This window comes from Hippichthys cyanospilos, chromosome 14, assembly GCF_059441005.1.
Source record: "Hippichthys cyanospilos isolate Australia breed blue-spotted pipefish chromosome 14, RoL_Hcya_1.0, whole genome shotgun sequence".
Classification (NCBI taxonomy): Eukaryota; Metazoa; Chordata; class Actinopteri; order Syngnathiformes; family Syngnathidae; genus Hippichthys; species Hippichthys cyanospilos.
Genome location: NC_142382.1, coordinates 20111550 through 20135000, shown reverse-complemented (window position 1 = coordinate 20135000; position 23451 = coordinate 20111550). Strand labels below are relative to the sequence as shown.

At 39.4% G+C, this 23451-nt stretch overlaps 1 protein-coding gene across 4 annotated transcripts in view; it reads left to right on the top strand.

Annotated features, from left to right (window-relative positions):
- Positions 1 to 23451, top strand: part of gabrg1 (gamma-aminobutyric acid type A receptor subunit gamma1) — an 80985-nt gene that overhangs the window by 6730 nt on the left and 50804 nt on the right. For 3 of the 4 annotated variants that reach the window (XM_088432909.1, XM_088432907.1, XM_088432911.1), the window contains exons 2-3: positions 3251 to 3411; positions 4813 to 4880. In XM_088432909.1, the coding sequence (XP_088289035.1) occupies positions 3251 to 3411; positions 4813 to 4880 (229 nt within the window). Of the gene's footprint in view, positions 1 to 3250; positions 3412 to 4350; positions 4436 to 4812; positions 4881 to 23451 lie in introns of all 4 variants that reach the window. The other variant, XM_088432910.1, reaches the window with a different exon arrangement.

Genomic DNA, 23451 nt, shown 5'->3' with positions numbered 1-23451 from the left:
GATTTTTGGGCTGAAAAGGTCAAAACCTCAGTTTAAAGCCTTTCATAATACAATGCAGGTCGTTGTTGACGCTTGCGTATGGCATATATGTCCAAAACAATCTCCACAAACCTTCTGTCTACTCCTCTGATGCAAAATATAAATCTCAACTTCCTAGCTGAAAGTGTTGCAAAGATTTTTGGGCTAATAAGGTCAAAACCTCAGTTTACAGCCTTTCATAGTACAATGCAGGCAGTTGTTGACACTTGCGTATGGCATATATGTCTAAAAATCACCACAAACCTTCTGTCCACTCCTCAGATGCTAAATATATCCTCTCAACTTCCTACCTGAAAGTGTTGCAAAGATTTTTGGACTAAAAAGGTCAAAACTTCAGTTTAAGGCCATTCATAGTACAATGCAGGTGGTTGTTGACACTTGCGTATGGTATATACAGTATGTCTAAAAATCACCACAAACCTTCTGTCTACTCCTCAGATGCAAAATATAAAATCTCAACTTCCTAGGTGAAAGTGTGGCAAAGATATTTGGGCTAAAAAGGTCAAAAACTCAGTTTAAGGACTGTCAAAGTACAATGCAGGTGGTTGTTGACACTTGCGTATGGCATATATGTCGGTGCAAAGTAACCAGAGTAACTAAAAGATATCAGATAGGGGTAGGTTTCGAAGGGGAAATACGGAACAGAAACATATGGAGACAAAAGGACTGAACGTAGCGATGAAATGCAACTCGGGCGTAAACTTCAACAAAGGGCAAAAACAACTTAGAACATAGACAATGACTCGACAACTAACTGAACGCAAACTGGGGCCTTAAATAAACTTCACACTTAAAGAGGAAACATGAAATGGCTGGAGAGGAACAAAAAGGCAGAAGAAGCTGATTGGATGACAGAAGGGGCTGCATGGCTCGGTGGTAGAGTGGTTGTCTCCCAGTTAGAGGCTGCGGGCTCGATCCCCTGATCATCATGAAAATGTCAAGGTGTCCTTGAGGAAGACAGTGTACCCCTAGTTGCTCCTGATGCTGCGTCATCAGTAGATAAATGATAGTTAGTGTAAAGCGCTTTGAGTACCCAATGTAGAAAAGTGCTATATAAGTAAAAGTCCATCCAGTCCATTTACAAGAAGGGCAGGTACACAGGCAGGCGTAAACAATGAATGTGGAATGGGGCTCGGCAAAACCCCTCCAAAAAAAAACAGTCCAAACATGTCACTGGCGCTGAAAAGATCTGCCCAACAAGTAAAGTCAGGGGGGCATCTGGAACGCCATACTAGATGCGCCCGGCGAGGTGAGTCAGCAGGGTGTCCGGAGCGCCAGTGGCGATGACATGCTTGCGGGCCCAGGTGCTGCTGCAGACCGGCCAATGTTGTAGACGGCTGGAACCCGCCAATGCGCCAAAAGCATCGGCTGGATGCCGAACTGAGACCTGGGAGGCTTTGACTGGTCGCCGACTGGAAACGGAAACTGGGGGCATGTCAGATACAGTAATGAGTTACGGAGAATGACCAAAGAAAAAGGCAAACGTATTACCAAAATTTGGCACCAAGTATAGACCCTTGCGGGACTCCATGAGTTGTTTTCAGCAGATCCAATTTTCTATTATTGAACTGTACATACTGATTCCTATCATGTAGGTAACTCTTTATCCAATTGTATGCAACACCTCGTATACCATACCTAGCTAATTTCTCCATTAATATCTTATGATCAATGGTGTGAAATTCTTATTTAAGTCAATAAAAATCCCTATTGTAAGTTAATTTTTATCAATATTTGTAGCAATGTCTTCTAATAGTTCCAATACAACCAGGGTGGTTAATCTTTTTTCTCTGAAGCTGTATTGGTAGTCACTTAAGACACGATGTTTCTCTATGAAATTATCAGGTTTGTGTGATTAATTTCTCTAGAATTTTTTAGAACTGTGGAAGCAATGATATTGGCCAGTAGTTTGAAAATAATTGTTTGTTTCCACCTTTGTGGATTGAAATTACTTTCACAGTGCTTGAGTAGTGACTGAGAGCAGCTTGAGACTATCTTGGGACTAATGTTGTTAATGTTTGTTTAAAAGTAAAAATTTTTGCACATTGTTAGGTGTGTTGTTAGGCACATGGAAGCCTGCGGAAGAGGACTGCATCAGTTTGTATGAAGCTAGTTAACCGTTGCACTGGCTAACTTAATTATTTTTATTTTTTTAATAATAATAATAATAATAATTAAAAAAAAAAGAGAGATCGGATGGGAACCACGACTGAGTGAATCCTTTAACACACGCAAAGGCATCACAGTTTTATAGACAGTGGACTCATGGGTTGAATTGTATTTTTATTTATTTTTTTCTCATTTCTCATTTATTTGTGAGTTAAATTTCGGCACTCAAGTGACAGAAATGAAGCCAAGTGAATCTGGCCAGTTTTCAAAAGAAAATATCTTTCTGACTAGGACAAAACATAAAACAAAAATAGAGGAGTGCATTATTTTGGATGCAGACCATGCACCAGTTGCTCTATGGACTGGTACAGGGCTGCTGACCGGTGGTTGGCTACATCTGCTCTACGGATTCAATTTCTGTAGATTGTTGCTTGGTGGGTTTTTTTTCCCACAACCCAACATACTATGTAATGGCAATTTTACGATGTTATTAATTTTACTATTAATTAGTACACTCTTAGATGTAGCCTATAGAAATATCTTGAGAAGTGTTGAGATTTGCAGTATTAACATTGTGTAACTTAATACAGAACTTACCCAAAAAAGTAGAATTAACAAAATAAACATGAGATGGAAAAGATTGGTATTCACATTACTACCAAATGGAACATACAATAATTAAATTGTGATTAGTAGCTGGTGAATCTACATAATGAGATAAAATAACACCTCGTCAAATGGATAAAGGAGGATAGATTTATATTTTCTTGTTTTTTCAAAGGATCTGAAGAGTTGTTTGGTCTCAACAACTAAATGCATCCATTGGAGTTACTAAAGCCAGGGTATTCTGCTTCTTTGAGAAGAACACCAAAATTCTTACGTGCACCCATGGTTAAAATCTCAGTGTATAAACACTGGACACAGTTAGTCATCATGCGGCTAGAATAAAAAAACATAAATATTCTTACATAGGACCACAATATATTTGCCTGATTGAGATGCTTTTAGTTCTTGTATTACTTGTTGAAACAAGCAAAAATAGTTGTCTCTATACTTCTAATTTATTGAAAATGTTTCATCTTATTTTCTTGGTCCTTTTCAGTGCAACCCTTCAGCCTGGTAAACAAGAAGAGGAAGATTATGAAGACGTACCCATTAATAAAACATGGGTCTTATCTCCAAAAGTCTATGAAAGTGATGTGACAATGATACTTAATAAACTTCTACAAGGCTATGACAACAAACTACGACCTGACATTGGAGGCAAGCAAAGTTCATTCTATTCATTTGTATTTCAAATACCTGAAAGATTGAGAACAGTTTATAAGTGGAAATTCAAATTAGGTTTAAAAGTGACAAACTAGTGTTTCTGCATTTTGCACGGTTAATGTGGGCCTGAAAAATCCAGCGATAAGTGAATTCTGAAAAGTAGGATTTGCCCCCTGTTAAGATATTGTACATACGTACATAAACAAAGTTTATGTGTTTAATAAAACCTTACCTAACTTTCTTTCTCATTCCCAATAATGATCTCATAACCAGTGTATGGAGGCTAAACAAGAATATGTCTCTTTTTGGGGACAATTTGTATTTTCTTTTATAAACTCAACACAACAGTGTGCCAGAGCATGGTGAGCATCTCACCGTAGCAGGGCCCCTGCCCATTCCCCACAATGCAAGGGTTCCTAAAATTCCAAGCTTAGCATGTGTTCATTCTTATTCCCTCATGCATGTGCTCATACCCCAACATGTATCTTTCAGCTCTTACATTCACATCCATACACATTCAAGAGTTGTGAAGAGAAGTTGTTGCCATAATGCCATTTTACAATGCCATGACTGTCAATGTAAAATGACAAGCCACAGTTTAAGACTGTGATCTACATCGGGACATACAAAAAACAAAACAAAACAAAAAACCAACAACATTCCACACAGATAGTCTTCCCCAATTAGTTCTCACTCTCTGTGCGATGGCCATCAAGACAAGAGTATAGTTTTGTGATGTTACTGTGACTGTGGCACTGTGACTTGTGTACAAACATTAATGTTTGAGTCACAATTCTGTCAATTCACTTACATACATGAATACAGCAAAAAGTGTTATCCACACAAACGTTCCACAAATGAAGCTCGGTTTGTTACTGAAAGTTTAGAGAACTTTTTTTTCTTTTCAATCATGCGGGTTGGTTGCCATTCCAGGGACGCAGCGTGGCAGAGGTGAAAACGCATGCACTGGGTTGTGTGCCATCATTGCCATGGTGCAGCATGGCGACGTGCAGACGCAGTATGTGGAATCCTATGAAATTATATTTCTGCCACAATCATGAGTGAGCAATGATAGATTTTGTGGGAGCAATGAAAGATTTTGAGCACAGAAAAAGATTTTGCTCACTCAAAATCTCTCATTGCTCACTCACGGCACCCCCTCCATCTCTCGCTCACTCTCTGGGTGCTTGGGGCTGTCACTTCGTGCTAAGCTTGGCACACATTGCAAATATGCCACAGACTGTTAATCACAGCCAACAAAAGTACACTCTGATTTGCCTGGTCAGTCTGTTTGGTCTCCAATTAGATCACTTGTTACAGTCATCTGAAAAATGAAAGTCGTTAATCGTATACTGTATTTCTTATATGTGTATTTATAAATACTCTGTTTTTTAGTGAGGCCAACGGTGATCGAAACGGCAGTGTACGTCAACAGCATTGGGCCCGTTGATCCTATCAACATGGTGAGACTGTCTTTATTTTCATTTAAAGACTAATTAGCTGCTGCAATTTCTAGCATGCCTGATGAATCACGTCGCTCATGCTAAATTAATCTATTTGCGTTTACTCCTGCCAGATGCATTAATCTGTTTTGCAGATTCATTTCTGGTTGAACCTGATTCGTAGCTTAGCTTCCACTTAAGCATTCAAATTTAGGCTTGTTTTCATAGTCTGTTTTTAGCCAATGCTTCAATAAAGGAATGGCTCTAATAGTTAAATGTCACAACAATGAGGGTTCAGCCACCTCAGTCACAAACCAGTTCAACCACATTCCAGTCAACCAGTCCAAATTACCAAATGTCCCTGCTCTGCATAAAGCCTGGCCTCTTTCTGTCAGTAATCGCTAGATTATCTTGTAGACATATGCCAAGCCTTCCAGCAACATCCTTTGCCTAACAGCTCATGTAGCAACCCTGCCTGCATCTGGTCATTCGCCTGCTCATCGACTTCTCTTTGCTGCCCGTCTTTCAACCCTGCCTGTATCTGATCGTCTTGTGTGTGAAATAATAAATGAAGCAGCATAGAAAACATTGCCCGCAGAAAGTGACTGGACTCTGGAGAATAGCAATAAATATAAGTGTAACACCTTGTGGCGGGTGCTTGGGTTCGGTTTAATGTCGCAGATATTTTCATTGACTTAGCAACAATATATAAAGGATACTTACAACAATTTAGACAGAAGAATATATGAATTTTAGGCATAAGAAAAGCCATGTTTAATAAACAAAGCGGAAGCAAACCTTTGTGCAACGACAAAATCAAAGGTAATAATTAGATCAATGTTTTTTTTATTAACTTAGCACCATGTAAACAACAGACAAAACTACAAAACTTCTGGTGAACAAAGGGTTGATGAACAACCTTTTTTTCATTTCGTGTCTTTAGTGGAAAAAGCAAACAAAAACAACGCGGTAGGCCCATTTAGTTATCATCTAGTGTCTTGGAGAATAGCACTGTGGACTGAACTAGAACATTGGGGGGAAGAGCACAGGAGTAAGTGCATTCTGTGATTAGAATACTGTCCCCATAGGGTTGCTTATCTGTGACCTTGCAGATGGCAATGTGCTCCTTGCCTGGCGGAATGACTAAAGGGCCAGGGCCTGGCCACTTAATCTTAGCCACAGGTTGGTCTATATTTTCTTTCACAGTCTTGGGCTCAAGAACAGGTAATGGGTCTTTCTCCATTATTCGGACATTGAATGAAGTAACACGCTCATTACAGCCTCTCCTTACATTGGAATTAGGAGCTCTAACCTTCCTGATGTACATGCTAATTAGGACTGGTATGGTGTCTGAACAATGAGGGTCAGGACATACAAAGGATGGGAACCGGTGTGACTTTGTTGGACTTTGACTTCTTATGCCGCGTTCAGATGGAGCACATCGTTTACGCTCTATGCGAGGCGTTTTGTCACAAAGTCTAGATGAAGTTAAATTTTCATGCAACAGTGTCACGCGAGGCGAGGGGAGTGAGCTTGCTGTGCACTTTACAGTGGATCCGGAAAGGACAGCATTGCTGAGAACTTTCATTTTTCCGGGATGTGGCAGAGCCAATATTTTCTCCAACAGCACCTTTATTCTTTTTTTACACTGTGTGTCCCTCACTTAACGGCAATACTGGTCTGCCAAAAAAAAAAGTTTCTATGTCGCAATCAAATGGCCAACACCGTGCTAAATACTGTGCTATCAGTGCTGCACTATGGTTAGTTTAGCACAGTAACTACGATTCAACAGCTGTTAAAAAAAGAAAGCAAAGCAGTTGTCCCAAGTTCTCCCTTCCGCCTTTATTTCTCCGTTTTTGTATTGCTCAGCTGGCCGTGTTGGGTAGCTCCGGTGACCGCAAAGCAGCCGCCATGATTCGTTCCTGCCCCGTGTGAGCCGTTGTATGTTCCAGAAGCTGATCGGCTGATGCGACGCGACACGCGCCAAGAGTTCAAAATTTTTAAACTTCTCGCGTCACGCGTAATTATGCGCCACGCGTCGCTTCATTACGTCCATCGTATCGCTCGACATGTCATCGCGCGAACTTTATTGACGACAATACAAAACAGTCCGCTCTTCACGCTCCATCTGAACACACCATTAGGCAATTCCAAGTCAGCTTGAATATACCCCTTGTGAGGGTAACTGTCTTTTGAGTCACTAAACCCTAGATAACAAGACCATTTAGAGGGTTCAGTAGGATGTGCAACAGATGTTCAATGTACCAGCTGTCAAATATTATGGTAAAGTGAGAGCCAATCTCCATCAATGCAGTGCAAGGGTGGGCATTAATTTTTACAGTAGCAGTAGACTGCGGACTAACCAGTCCCCCTGGCAATCCATCCAGATCGAAATTGACAGAGCTTCTCTCGACAAAAGCATTTGTAGTCACCGTACATTCTTCATCAGGTTTGTGACTTGATTTGGACTTACGTTGAGCCTTCAGCAGCTTTTGAATATCTTTAGGGTGGTTCTTAGGGGCCGCACAGTGATTTGCCCATCTTCACCACAGCGATAACAGAACAGATCTTTTGGTCCTCGAGAAGTGAAATTCCTTTGTGACTGTGGTTTTAGCCTGATGTCCTTTTGTAAAGGCTCAGTGGCGGAACTGTACTGAAGCTTAACTGACATGACCGATAATTGTTTATACAGCATGACCACATCTTTCTTTAACGCTTCAATGTTGGTTTCCTCCAAACTCTGGGTCCCCATAGGATTGGGTGGCTGAGGGCTCAGGATAACTGGCGGCACACAAAATTTGCTTACTTCTGCTCTTTGTTGGTGGATTTGGTCACTTAGGTCTTTGAACTCAGCTCCTGAAGTTACTGAAGCACTCTTGGCATAAACAGTTTGAGGCAGCTGAAGCCTGTGACGCAAGGCGTCATGCTCTTCCTCTACTCGGATCTCGTTCAGCAACTGCAAAAATGTTGGTGGATTGTCCAATCTCACTTATCGTTGTTTCGACTTCGAAAGTGTAAAGGGCTCTGCACTTGAGGTCCTGCAAGCTGTCAGATTCAATGACCCAAATGCCACTTCTAAAGACTACCTGAACATCCTAGAAAGTACGTTTGGCACCACCGAAAGTGGAGTGTAACTCTATTTTGCTTTCCGGATGCTATGCCAACAGTCTGATGATAAACTCTCAGTTCCTCACATTTATTAAATCTGAATATGTGGCGCCTTTAATGAGCTGGCTCAGGCGAGCTTATTCTATAGTAGTTCCCTGCAGCCCACCCTTTTTCACAACTTTATCCATTCAATGCGCCTAGGGAACTGAGAGTTTATCATCAGACTGTTGGCATAGCATCCGGAAAGCAAAATAGAGTTCCACTCCACTTTCGCTCCACTTGCGCTCGCAGTAAGACAAAAAACTGGTTCCTAGGTGTGTTTTACATTGGACTCCCATCAACTATATGAAATTTAGAAAAGATAAGACCATCTGGGTTCAATTACAGAAACATTTTGGTATTTGCGAGACATCAAACTTTGAAACAACGTAATGGCTGCGTCCCTTGGCAAAAAACTGTAAAATTGGAGAACCTTCATGTATCATGCCTTAATACTATTCTGGCCAATTTTCAGTTAATTTGCTCAAACAGGAATTGCACAGCGCAAAAATTGAAATACTAAGGTTTTTGTCATTGGTGGCAAAGGAAATTTGAATCATGTATTTTGAAGCCCCGCCCCCATCATATATGTAAACCGATCTTGACGAAATTTTGCCCAGTTGTGCCACTCTGTCAGATAATGGAGGACGTCAAATGTGAAGTTGGTTGGGAAGTTTTGGTACCGAAAAATGTAGAAAATCGGGCCAAATGCTACATTCAACAATGAATAACTCCGGTTCTGTACATCCTAACACATGGCACTCTATGATGTTTTTGTAGGTCTTGAGGTCTTACATATACATATAAAATTTCGTAGCTCTAGGTCAAACGGGTCGGAACTGGCTGCCGTTTTATTATCACATGAGCTCAATAACAGTAAGTTTAGCTGATGTGAGCAAACTCTGACTTTGGCGTGGCACATAGACTACTCCCTTTATCACAAAGTCTTAAAATTTGGATACCTTTATTCTCTAAGTCTCGATGCTATTCGGACAAATTTTTAGTACATTTACTCTTACGGGCTTAACACATAAAAGTTTAAAAAATGAAATTTTTGTCTGTAACTAGGTGGCGCTACATTTTATTTGAAAGATAACCATTCAGATATTTTAAGGTCGCACTAGTATATTTTCTGTAAAGTTTCAGATTTTTTAACGCTTGCACATTGGAGTTATTAGGGTTTTTGTTGCTCATGGCGAAAGAAATTTAAGTTTGTAACACGTAATTTGAAGCCCCACCCCCATCATATATTTTAGCCGATCTTCACGAAATTTTGCCCAATTGTGCCCCTATGTCAGATAATGGGGCACACTAAATGTGAAGTTGATCGGGTCAAGGGTTTTGGTCCCGAAAAATGTACAAAATCCGGCCAAATGCTACATTCAATAATTGATAACTCTGGTTCTGTACATCCTAACATATGGCGCTCAATGTTTTTGTAGGTCTTGAGGTCTTACATATACATCAAAAATTTCGTAGCTCTAGGTCAAACGGGTCAGAACTGACTCGTTTTATGATCACCTGGGCTCAATTACAGTATCAAAATGTAGAAAATTGGGCCAAATGCTACATTCAACAACTGATAACTGTGGTTCTGTACATTCTAACACATGGCGCTCTATCATGTTTTTGTAGGTCTTGAGGTCCTATATATGCATAAAAAATTTGGTAGCTCTAGGTCAAACGTGTCGGAAGGGGCTGCCGTTTGAAGGATCATCTGGGTTCAATTACAGCAAGTTTTGCTGATTTGGGAAAACTCTGACTTTGAGATGGTGTACAGACCACCCCCTTTATCACAAAGTCGTAAAATTTGGAAACCCATATCTCTTAAGTCTTGATGCTATTCGGGCAAAATTTCAGTTCATTTACTTTTACAGGCTTAGCACAACACATGAAAGTTTAAAAAATGACATTTTTGTCTGTGACTAGGTGGCGCTATCATTAAGTTGATATTCAACCATGCCGATATTTTAAAGCTTTGACTAGTAAAATTCCTGTAACGTTTCAGATTTTTTCAAGCTTACAAATTGGAGTTATTAGGGTTTTTATTGTTAATGGTGAACGAAATTTGAGTTTGAAACGCGTATTTTGAAGCCCCACCCTCATCAAATATGATAGCAGATCTTCACGAAATTTTGCCTAAGTGTTCCCCTATGTCAGTTATTGGGGCACGCCAAATGTGAAGTTGATCGGGTCAAGGGTTCCGGTACCGAAAAATGTAGAAAATCGGGCCAAATGCCACATTCAAAAATTAATAACTCTGGTTCTGTACATCCTAACATATGGCGCTCTATAATGTTTACGTAGGTCTTGAGGTCCTACATATGCATAAAAAAATTCATAGCTCTAGGTCAAACGGGTCGGAAGGTGCTAAATCATCTGGGCTAAATTACAGCAAGTTTTGCTGATTTGGGCAAACTCCGACTTTGAGGTGGCATACAGACCACCCACCCCCCTAATCACAAAATCGTGGAAATATTAAACATAAGTTGACGCTCCACCCCCATCTTTTATGTCATGAGATCTTCACGATATTTGGACTATGTGTACCCCTCAGTTGGATAATGATCCATGCCAAAGTTGAAGGTAATGTGGTGAATCGTTTAAGAGAAAAATGATCTAGTTTGAGACCAGCTAATGTCTAAGAATGGGACAAAACTGCACATCAAAAAAATTCATAACAATTTTTATGTAGATCCTAGCACATCACTTCTATTAACTTTTTTGTAATCCTCCATTTGCCTACAAAGTTTCAAAGCTGTAGGTCAAACCAAACAGGATTGACTGTAATCTTTCGACTAATGACATTTTTTGCAGCCACTAGGTGGCACAAGCTTTAAACTGGAATATATTTTTGTCGATGTGTTCAGGAGAATATTTTCATCCAATGTGTGAAATTGTGAGAAGATCAGATCATCTGGGTCATATTACAGCAGCTTTTACTGGTCCGATAAAGTTTCGGAATGAAAATGGACGTAGAGGCCACGCCCATTATCGAAACTTCATGAAATTTGGTGGAGGTCAGCAGGGCTATATAGAGGCTTGTCAGACTTAATTTCAGCGATATTACTTCAAAGGGCTGAGCTAAACACATAAAAACGTTTAAAAAATGCTATATTTTTGGCTGCCACTAGCTGGCACTGGCACTATGGCAAAAAAGACATTGATAGGTTTATTCCACATTGGAAACCCATCAAATAGATAAAGTTTAGAGAAGATAAGACCATCTGGGTCCAAATACAGCAACTTTTTTCTATTTTGGCGAGACATCAGACTGATATTTTTGTTTGCAACTCGGTGGCCTTATAAGCAATTGAAGATTTTTTTATTAAACACATGTGTTAAGGGCTTGAGTCTCTATGTGTCTGTGAAGTTTTGAATTTTTCTAAGCTTGTACAGCTGAGTTATAAAGATTTGTGTCACATGTGGCGAAGTAAACATCAAAGGCATAATGAGAAGCCCCTCCCCCAACATATTTGATGGCGGATTGTCAAACGGTTCAGGAGTGAGAGGCTATTTTCCACTCATAAGGCCTTTTTGGGGCCAATTACAGCCACTTTTTTCGTTTTGGCGAGTCATCTGACTTTGAGGTGGCGTGCAGACCACGCCCATTATCGAAAAGTCGTAACATTTTAAAACCTTAATATTCCCTGTCTCAATGGTGTTCTGACCAATTTTCAGTTATTTTACTTAAACATACTGAGCACAATACATGAAAGTGTAAAAAATCACATTTTAATCAACCACTAGGCGGTGCTATTAGCTATTTAAAAAAATCCTTTTTAAAGAAAATAAAGGGAAAAGTCTACATGTGTCTATGAAGTTTTAGATTTTTTTAAGCTAGTACATCAGAGTTATTAAGGTTTTTTTCACTCTTGGCGAAAGAAAAAATGAACACAAAATTTGAAGCCCCGCCCCAATCATATATGTCGGCGGATCTTCACCAAATTTTGCCCAGTTGTGCCCCTATGTCTGAATATAGACCACAGCAAATTTGAAGGTGATTGGGTAAAGCGTTTAGGAGAAACAAGGAGCAGTTTGGGACCTGCAAACGTGCAAAAATGGGCCAAAAATGCCTATTTAAAATTTCATAACTCTTTTTCTGTATATCTGAGCACATAGCTCGCGATGACTTTTTTGTAGGTCTCTAGGTCCTATATATGCCTAAAAATTTTCGTAGCTCTAGGTGAAACGGGCCGGGACCAGGTGCACTTTTTCAACCTTAGGTGGCGCTGCAGAGCCATTTTTTTTGTATTGTTTTAGGAAACACAAAAATATCCAATTTTTCACCGGGCCCGACAAATGTGCAAAATTTGGTGACTTTTCGTGCATGTTTAGGCCCTCAAAAATGGAAAAGCGCTGCACAGTAAATAATAATAACTAGAGCTGCAAGCAGCTATAACGGGCCCTCGCAGACATGAGCACGTTGAAGGATGAACAGTTCCGAGGTATGAACAAATTTGGGTATGAATGTATTTGTGCATTTGCAGGCGAACTGTAGAGATTATTCTTCTAGAAAAGGTAACATTTTTATTCGCATTTGTCCAACGGGCTCAACTAAGTAATTGGAATCGCAATTTTGGTAATATTGCACATTGGAGTTATTAAGGTTTTTATTGCTCATGGCGAAGGAAATTTGACATGCATAATTTAAAGCCCCGCCCCCATCATATATGTTGGCCGATCTTCTTAAAATTTTGCTCAGTTGTGGTCCAATGGCTGATAATGAAGCACGCCAAATTTGAAGTTGATCAGGTCAACCGTTTAGGACGCTCGTACTATGATAAAAAAAATAGGCTTGTATCTATGTTTCACATTGGACTCCCATCCCATATATGAAGTTTTGAAATTATCAGATCGTCTAGGTCCATTTACAGCAACTTTTACCGTTTTGCCGAACATCGGACTTTGAGTTGACATAGAGGCCACGCCCTTTATTGAAAAGTCATAAAAGTTGAGAACCTTAATGTTCCAATGTGTCATAGCTTTTCTGACCATTTTTGAGTTCATTTAGTCAAACAGGCATTTCACAGTACATACAAGTATAAAACATGAGATTTTTGTCCGCCACTGGGTGGCGCTGTAAATGATTTGAAAGTTTATCACATAGCTGTATTATTGCATGACTTTTAAAGTCCCAGGAAAGTTTCAGATGGTTTGAAGCTGTCACAGTTGAGTTATTAAGGTTTTTGTCACTCTTGGCGGAGGAAATATTAAACATAATTTGAAGCTCCACCCCCATCTTTTATGTCATGAGATCTTCACGATATTTGGACTATGTGTGCCTCTCAGTTGGATAATGATCCATGCCAAAGTTGAAGGTAATGGGGTGAATCATAAGAGAAAAAGGCACTAGTTTGAGACCAGCAAATGTCTAAAAATGGGGCAAAACTGCACATTAAAAAAATTCATAACAATTTTTCTGTACATCCGAGCACATCACTTCTTTTGACTTTTTTGAAGGGCTTACAGTCCTCCATTTGCCTACAAAGTTTCATAGCTGTCGGTCAAACCAAACAGGGTTGACTGTAATCTTTCGACTAATGACATTTTTACCAGCCACTAAGTGGCGCTAGCTTTAAACTGAAATATATGTTTATCTATGTGTTCAGGAGAATATTTTCATCCAATGTGTGAACATTAAAGTAAACATTAAAGGCATAATATGAAGCCCCGCCCTCAACATATTTGATGGCAGATCGTCACAAAAATTTGAACAAACGTGCCTCACAGTCAGTTTAAACATCACAGCAAATTTGACGTCGATTAAGTAAAGAGTTTAGGAGAAAAAAGGAGCAGTTCGAGACCTGTAAATGAGCAAAAACGGGCCAAAGGTGCACATTCAAAAATTCATAACTCACTTTCCGTACATCTGAGAGTATGGCTCGCGATGACTTTTTTGGAGGGCTCGAGGTCCTACATAAAGCTACAAATTTTTGTAGCTCTAGGTCAAACGGGACGGGAGTGAGAGGCTATTTTCCACTCATAAGACCATTTTGGGGCCAATTACAGCCACTTTTTTCGTTTTGGGGAGTAATCTGACTTTGAGGTGGCGTGCAGACTACAGCCATTATCGAAAAGTCGTAAAATTTTAAAACCTTAATATTCCATGTCTTAATGGTGTTCTGACCAATTTTCAGTTATTTTACTTAAACAGACTGAGCACAATACATGAAAGTGTAAAATATCACATTTTAATCAACCACTAGGCGGCGCTAGTAGCTATTTGAAAAATTATTATTCAAAAGTGTTAAAACCAAGTCTCCATGTGTCTGAAGTTTTAGATTTTTTTAAGCTAGTACATCAGAGTTATTAAGGTTTTGTCCATCTTGGCGAAGGAAAAATTGAACACATAATTTGAAGCCACGCCCTTATCATATATGTCGGAGTATCTGCACCAAAATTTGCCCAGTTGTGCCCCTATGTGTGAATATGGACCACAGCAAATTTGAAGGTGATTGAGTAAAGCGTTTAGGAGAAACAAGGAGAAGTTTGGGACCTGCAAACGTGCAAAAATGGGCCAAAAATGCACATTCAAAAATTCATAACTCTTTTTCTGTACATCTGAGCACATGGCTCGCGCTGACTTTTTTGTAGGTCTCTAGGTCCTACATATGGCTAAAAATTTTCGTAGCTCTAGGTCAAACGGGCCGGGACCAGGTGCACTTTTTCAACCTTAGGTGGCGCTGCAGAGCCATTTTTTTTGCATTGTTTTGGGAAACAGAAAAATATCAAATTTTTCACCGGGCCCGACAAATGTGCAAATTTTGGTGACTTTTCGTGCATGTTTAGGCCCTCAAAAATGGAAAAGCGCTGCACAGTAAATAATAATAATAATAACTAGAGCTGCAAGCAGCTATAAAGGGCCCTCGCAGACCTGTGCACGTTGGGGTATTAACAGGTCGGGGTATGAACAAGGACTATGAACGATGAAAAAGTAGTTGTAGATGACTTCAGTGCAGGACTCTTACCAAATATGTAAAATTTAGACAAGGTGGGACAATGTGGGTGGAGTTACTGCAGCTTTTATTGTTCCAATTTTGTGACTTTCAATGCGATATAGGCCACATTCACTGTCGAAACATCGTACTGATTTGCGGAGGGCATAAGGCATGGCCACTGGCTTTTCAAAAAACATTTAAGGGATGTCACTTCAAGGGGCTCAGCAGAGTACATAAAAACATTAAGGATTTGCTATATTTTTTGCTGCCACTAGGTGGCGCTCGTACTATAATTAAAAAATAGGCCTGTAGGTGTGTTTCACATTGGACTCCCATCCCATATATGAAGTTTTAAAAATATATGATCGTCTAGGTCCAATTACAGCAACTTTTACCGTTTTCGCGAGACATCGGATTTTGAGTTGGCATAGAGGCCACGCCCTTTAATGAAAAGTCCTAAAAGTTGAGAACCTTAATGTTCCAATGTGTCATAGCTTTTCTGACCATTTTTTAGTTCATTTAGTCAAACAGGCATTTCACAGTACATAAAAGTATAAAAAATAAGATTTTTGTCCGCCACTGGGTGGCGCTGTAAATGATTTGAAAGTTTATCACATAGCTGTATTATTGCATTACTTTTAAAGGCCCAGGAAAGTTTCAGATGGTTTGAAGCTGTCATAGCTGAGTTATTAAGATTTTTGTCACTCTTGGCAAAGGAAGTATTAAACATAATTGGAAGCTCCGCCCCCATCTTTTATGTCAAGAGATCTTCACGATATTTGGACTATGTGTGCCCCTCAGTTGGATAATGATTCATGCCAAAGTTGAAGGTAATGGGGTGAATCATTTAAGAGAAAAAGGCACTAGTTTGAGACCAGCTAATGTCTAAGAATGGGACAAAACTTTAATTAAAAAAATTCATAACAATTTTTCTGTACATCCTAGCACATCACTTCTATTGACTTTTTTGTAGGTCTTGCAGTCCTTCATTTGCCTACAAAGTTTCATAGCTGTAGGTCAAACCAAACAGGATTGACTGTAATCTTTCGACCAATGACAATTTTTGCAGCCACTAGGTGGCGCTAGCTTTAAACTGGAATATATTTTTGTCGATATGTTCAGGAGAATATTTTTATCCAATGTGTGAAATTGTGAGAAGATCAGATCATCTGGGTCAAATTACAGCAACTTTTACTGGACAGATAAAGCTTCGGAATGAAAATGGTCGTAGAGGCCACGCCCATTATCGAAACTTCGTAAAATTTGGTGGAGGTCATCAAGGCTGTTTAGAGGCTTTTCAGACTTAATTTCAGCGATATTACTTCCAAAGGCTCAGCTAAACACTTAAAAACGTTTAAAAAATGTTATATTTTTGGCTGCCACTAGGTGGCGCTCGCACTATAACAAAAAATACATTGATAGGTGTATTCCGCATTGGAAACCCATCAAATATATGAAGTTTAGAAAAGATAAGACCATCTGGGACCAAACACAGCAACTTTGTTCGTTTTGGCGAGACATCAGACTGACATTTTTGTTTGCCACTAGATGGCCTTATAAGCAATTGAAGATTTTTTTAAACACTTGTGTTAAGGGCTTGAGTCTCCATGTGTCTGTGAAGTTTCAGATTTTTCCAAGCTTGGAAAGCTGAGTTATAAAGATTTGTTTCACATGTGGAAAAGTAATCATCAAAGGCATAATATGAAGGCCCGCCCCCACCATATTTGATTGCGGATCGTCACGAAAATTTGAACAATTGTGCCTCACAGTCAGATAAAACATCACAGCAAATTTGAAGTCGATCGGGTCAAGCGTTTGGGAGAAAAAAGGAGCAGTTCGGGACCTGCAAATGAGCAAAAACGGGCTAAAGGTGCACCTTCAAAAATTCATAACTCTCTTTCTGTACATCTGAGCACATGGCTCGCGTTGACTTTTTTGTAGAGGTCGAGGTCCTACATAAGGCTACAAATTTTTGGAGCTCTAGGTCAAACGGGCCGGGAGTGAGAGGCTATTTTCCACTCATAAGGCCATTTTGGGGCCAATTACAGCCACTTTTTTCATTTTGGCGAGTCATCTGACTTTGAGGTGGCGTGCAGACTACGCCCATTATCGAAATGTCGTAAAATTTTAAAACCTTAATATTCCATGTCTTAATGATATTCTGACCAATTTTCATTTGTTTTACTCAAACAGACTGAGCACAATACATGAAAGTGTAAAAAATAACATTTTAATCAACCACTAGGCGGCGCTAGTAGGTATTTAAAAAAACTTTTTTCAAAGGTGTTAAAGACATAAGTTTCCATGTATCTATGAAGTTTTAGATTTTTTTAAGCTAGTACATCAAAGTTATTAAGGTTTTTGTCACTCTTGGCGAAGGAAAAATTGAACACATAATTTGAAGCCACGCCCCTATCATATATGTCAGCGGATCTGCACCAAATTTTGCCCACTTGTGCCCCTATGTGTGAATATGGACCACAGCAAATTTGAAGGCGATTGAGTAAAGCGTTTGGGAGAAACAAGGAGCAGTTTGGGACCTGCAAACGTGCAAAAATGGGCCAAAAATGCACATTCAAAAAATCATAACTCTTTTTCTGTACATCTGAGCACATGGCTCGCGCTGACTTTTTTGTAGCTCTCTAGGTCCTACATATGCCTAAAAATTTTCGTAGCTCTAGGTCAAACGGGCCGGGACCAGGTGCACTTTTTCAACCTTAGGTGGCGCTGCAGAGCCATTTTTTTTGCATTGTTTTGGGAAACACAAAATTATCCAATTTTTCACCGGGCTCGACAAATGTGCAAATTTTGGTGACTTTTCGTGCATGTTTAGGCCCTCAAAAATGGAAAAGCGCTGCACAGTAAATAATAATAATAATAATAAGAATAACTAGAGCTGCAAGCAGCTATAAAGGGCCCTCGCAGACCTGTGCACGTTGGGGTATTAACAGGTCGGGGTATGAACAAGGACTATGAAGGATGAAAAAGTAGTTGTAGATGACTTCAGTGCAGGACTCTTACCAAATATGTAAAATTTAGACAAGGTGGGACAATGTGGGTGGAGTTACTGCAGCTTTTATTGTTCCAATTTTGTGACTTTCAATGCGATATAGGCCACATTCACTGTCGAAACATCGTACTGATTTGCGGAGGGCATAAGGCATGGCCACTGGCTTTTCAAAAAACATTTAAGGGATGTCACTTCAAGGGGCTCAGCAGAGTACATAAAAACATTAAGGATTTGCTATATTTTTTGCTGCCACTAGGTGGCGCTCGTACTATGATTAAAAAATAGGCCTGTAGGTGTGTTTCACATTGGACTCCCATCCCATATATAAAGTTTTAAAAATATATGATCGTCTAGGTCCAATTACAGCAACTTTTACCGTTTTCGCGAGACATCGGATTTTGAGTTGGCATAGAGGCCACGCCCTTTAATGAAAAGTCATAAAAGTTGAGAACCTTAATGTTCCAATGTGTCATAGCTTTTCTGACCATTTTTTAGTTCATTTAGTCAAACAGGCATTTCACAGTACATAAAAGTATAAAAAATAAGATTTTTGTCCGCCACTGGGTGGCGCTGTAAATGATTTGAAAGTTTATCACATAGCTGTATTATTGCATTACTTTTAAAGGCCCAGGAAAGTTTCAGATGGTTTGAAGCTGTCATAGCTGAGTTATGAAGATTTTTGTCACTCTTGGCAAAGGAAGTATTAAACATAATTGGAAGCTCCGCCCCCATCTTTTATGTCAAGAGATCTTCACGATATTTGGACTATGTGTGCCCCTCAGTTGGATAATGATTCATGCCAAAGTTGAAGGTAATGGGGTGAATCGTTTAAGAGAAAAAGGCACTAGTTTGAGACCAGCTAATGTCTAAGAATGGGACAAAACTGCACATTAAAAAAATTCATAACAATTTTTCTGTACATCCTAGCACATCACTTCTATTGACTTTTTTGTAGGTCTTGCAGTCCTTCATTTGCCTACAAAGTTTCATAGCTGTAGGTCAAACCAAACAGGATTGACTGTAATCTTTCGACCAATGATATTTTTTGCAGCCACTAGGTGGCGCTAGCTTTAAACTGGAATATATTTTTGTCGATATGTTCAGGAGAATATTTTTATCCAATGTGTGAAATTGTGAGAAGATCAGATCATCTGGGTCAAATTACAGCAACTTTTACTGGACAGATAAAGCTTCGGAATGAAAATGGTCGTAGAGGCCACGCCCATTATCGAAACTTCGTAAAATTTGGTGGAGGTCATCAAGGCTGTTTAGAGGCTTTTCAGACTTAATTTCAGCGATATTACTTCAAAAGGCTCAGCTAAACACTTAAAAACGTTTAAAAAATGTTATATTTTTGGCTGCCACTAGGTGGCGCTCGCACTATAACAAAAAATACATTGATAGGTGTATTCCGCATTGGAAACCCATCAAATATATGAAGTTTAGAAAAGATAAGACCATCTGGGACGAAACACAGCAACTTTGTTCGTTTTGGCGAGACATCAGACTGACATTTTTGTTTGCCACTAGATGGCCTTATAAGCAATTGAAGATTTTTTTAAACACTTGTGTTAAGGGCTTGAGTCTCCATGTGTCTGTGAAGTTTCAGATTTTTCCAAGCTTGGAAAGCTGAGTTATAAAGATTTGTTTCACATGTGGAAAAGTAATCATCAAAGGCATAATATGAAGGCCCGCCCCCACCATATTTGATTGCGGATCGTCACGAAAATTTGAACAATTGTGCCTCAGAGTCAGATAAAACATCACAGCAAATTTGAAGTTGATCGGGTCAAGCGTTTGGGAGAAAAAAGGAGCAGTTCGGGACCTGCAAATGAGCAAAAACGGGCTAAAGGTGCACCTTCAAAAATTCATAACTCTCTTTCTGTACATCTGAGCATATGGCTCGCGCTGACTTTTTTGTAGGGCTCGAGGTCCTACATAAGACTACAAATTTTTGGAGCTCTAGGTCAAACGGGCCGGGAGTGAGAGGCTATTTTCCACTCATAAGGCCATTTTGGGGCCAATTACAGCCACTTTTTTCATTTTGGCGAGTCATCTGACTTTGAGGTGGCGTGCAGACTACGCCCATTATCGAAATGTCGTAAAATTTTAAAACCTTAATATTCCATGTCTTAATGATATTCTGACCAATTTTCATTTGTTTTACTCAAACAGACTGAGCACAATACATGAAAGTGTAAAAAATAACATTTTAATCAACCACTAGGTGGCGCTAGTAGGTATTTAAAAAAACTTTTTTCAAAGGTGTTAAAGACATAAGTTTCCATGTATCTATGAAGTTTTAGATTTTTTTAAGCTAGTACAACAAAGTTATTAAGGTTTATGTCACTCTTGGCGAAGGAAAAATTGAACACATAATTTGAAGCCACGCCCCTATCATATATGTCAGCGGATCTGCACCAAATTTTGCCCACTTGTGCCCCTATGTGTGAATATGGACCACAGCAAATTTGAAGGTGATTGAGTAAAGCGTTTAGGAGAAACAAGGAGCAGTTTGGGACCTGCAAACGTGCAAAAATGGGCCAAAAATGCACATTCAAAAATTCATAACTCTTTTTCTGTACATCTGAGCACATGGCTCGCGCTGACTTTTTTGTAGGTCTCTAGGTCCTACATATGCCTAAAAATTTTCGTAGCTCTAGGTCAAACGGGCCGGGACCAGGTGCACTTTTTCAACCTTTGGTGGCGCTGCAGAGCCATTTTTTTTGCATTGTTTTGGGAAACACAAAAATATCCAATTTTTCACCGGGCCCGACAAATGTGCAAATTTTGGTGACTTTTCGTGCATGTTTAGGCCCTCAAAAATGGAAAAGCGCTGCACAGTAAATAATAATAATAATAATAATAATAATAATAATAATAATAATAATAATAATAATCTGGAGAAAAACAAGAGGGCTCTCGCAGCGGTAGCTGCTCGGGCCCTAATAATCTGGAGAAAAACAAGAGGGCTCTCGCAGCGGTAGCTGCTCGGGCCCTAATAATCTGGAGAAAAACAAGAGGGCTCTCGCAGCGGTAGCTGCTCGGGCCCTAATAATAATAATAATAACTAGAGCTGCAAGCAGCTATAAAGGGCCCTCGCAGACCTGTGCACGTTGGGGTATGAACAGGTCGGGGTATGAACAAGGACTATGAATGATGAAAAAGTAGTTGTAGATCACTTCAGTGCAGGACTATTACCAAATATGTAAAAATTAGACAAGGTGGGACAATGTGTGTTGAGTTACTGCAGCTTTTATTGTTCCAATTTTGTGACTTTCGATGCCATATAGGCCACACCCACTGTCGAAACATTGTACTGATTTGTGGGGGGCATAAGGCATGGCCACTGGCTTTTCAGAAAACATTTAAGGGATATATCACTTCAAGGGGCTCAGCAGAGTACATAAAAACATTAAGGATTTGCTATATTTTTTGCTGCCACTAGGTGGCGCTCGTACTATGATAAAAAATAGGCTTGTAGGTGTGTTTCACATTGGACTCCCATCCCATATATGAAGTTTTGCAAACATCAGATCATCTAGGTCCAATTACAGCAACTTTTACCGTTTTGGGGAGACATCAGACTTTGAGTTTGCATAGAGGCCACACCCTTTAATGAAAAGTCATAAAAGTTGAGAACCTTAATGTTCCAATGTGTCATAGCTTTTCTGACCATTTTTTAGTTCATTTAGTCAAACAGGCATTTCACAGTACATAAAAGTATAAAAAATGATATTTTTGTCCGCCACTGGGTGGCGCTGTAAATGATTTGAAAGTTTATCACATAGCTGTATTATTGCATTACTTTTAAAGGCCCAGGAAAGTTTCAGATGGTTTGAAGCTGTCATAGCTGAGTTATTAAGATTTTTGTTACTCTTGGCAAAGGAAGTATTAAACATAATTTGAAGCTCCGCCCCCATCTTTTATGTCAAGAGATCTTCACGATATTTGGACTATGTGTGCCCCTCAGTTGGATAATGATTCATGCCAAAGTTGAAGGTAATGGGGTGAATCATTTAAGAGAAAAAGGCACTAGTTTGAGACCAGCTAATGTCTAAGAATGGGACAAAACTGCACATTAAAAAAATTCATAACAATTTTTCTGTACATCCTAGCACATCACTTGTATTGACTTTTTTGTAGGGCATGCAGTCCTTCATTTGCCTACAAAGTTTCATAGCTGTAGGTCAAACCAAACAGGATTGACTGTAATCGTTCGACTAATGACATTTTTTGCAGCCACTAAGTGGCGCTAGCTTTAAACTGGAATATATTTTTGTCGATATGTTCAGGAGAATATTTTCATCCAATGTGTGAAATTGTGAGAAGATCAGATCATCTGGGTAAAATTACAGCAACTTTTACTGGACAGATAAAAATTCGGAATGAAAATGGCCGTAGAGGCCACACCCATTATCGAAACTTCGTAAAATTTGGTGGAGGTCAGCAGGGCTGTCTAGAGGCTTTTCAGACTTAATTTCAGCGATATTACTTCAAAGGGCTCAGCTAAACACATAAAAATGTTTAAAAAATGCTATATTTTTGGCTGCCACTAGGTGGCGCTCGCACTATAACAAAAAATACGTTAATAGGTGTATTCCGCATTGGAAACCCATCAAATATATGAAGTTTAGAAAAGATAAGCCCATCTGGGACCAAACACAGCAACTTTGTTCGTTTTGGCGAGACATCAGACTGACATTTTTGTTTGCCACTAGATGGCTTTATAAGCAATTGAAGATTTTTTTAAACACTTGTGTTAAGGGCTTGAGTCTTCATGTGTCTGTGAATTTTCAGATTTTTCCAAGCTTGTAAAGCTGAGTTATAAAGGTTTGTTTCACATGTGGCAAAGTAATCATCAAAGGCATAATATAAAGCCCCGCCCCCAACATATTTGATGGCGGATCATCACAAAAATTTGAACAATTGTGCCTCACAGTAAGATAAAACATCACAGCAAATTTGAAGTCGATCAGGTCAAGGGTTTGGGAGAAAAAAGGAGCAGTTCGGGACCTGCAAATGAGCAAAAACGGGCCAAAGGTGCACATTCAAAAATTCATAACTCTCTTTCTGTACATCTGAGCATATGGCTCGCGCTGACTTTTTTGTAGGGCTCGAGGTCCTACATAAGTCTACAAATTTTTGGAGCTCTAGGTCAAACGGGCCGGGAGTGAGAGGCTATTTTCCACTCATAAGGCCATTTTGGGGCCAATTACAGCCACTTTTTTCGTTTTGGCGAGTCATCTGACTTTGAAGTGGCGTGCAGACCACGCCCATTATCGAAAAGTCGTAAAATTTTAAAGCCTTAATATTCCATGTCTTAATGATATTCTGACCAATTTTCATTTGTTTTACTCAAACAGACTGAGCACAATACATGAAAGTGTAAAAAATGACATTTTAATCAACCACTAGGCGGCGCTAGTAGGTATTTGAAAAAACTTTTTTCAAAGGTGTTAAAGACATAAGTTTCCATGTGTCTATGAAGTTT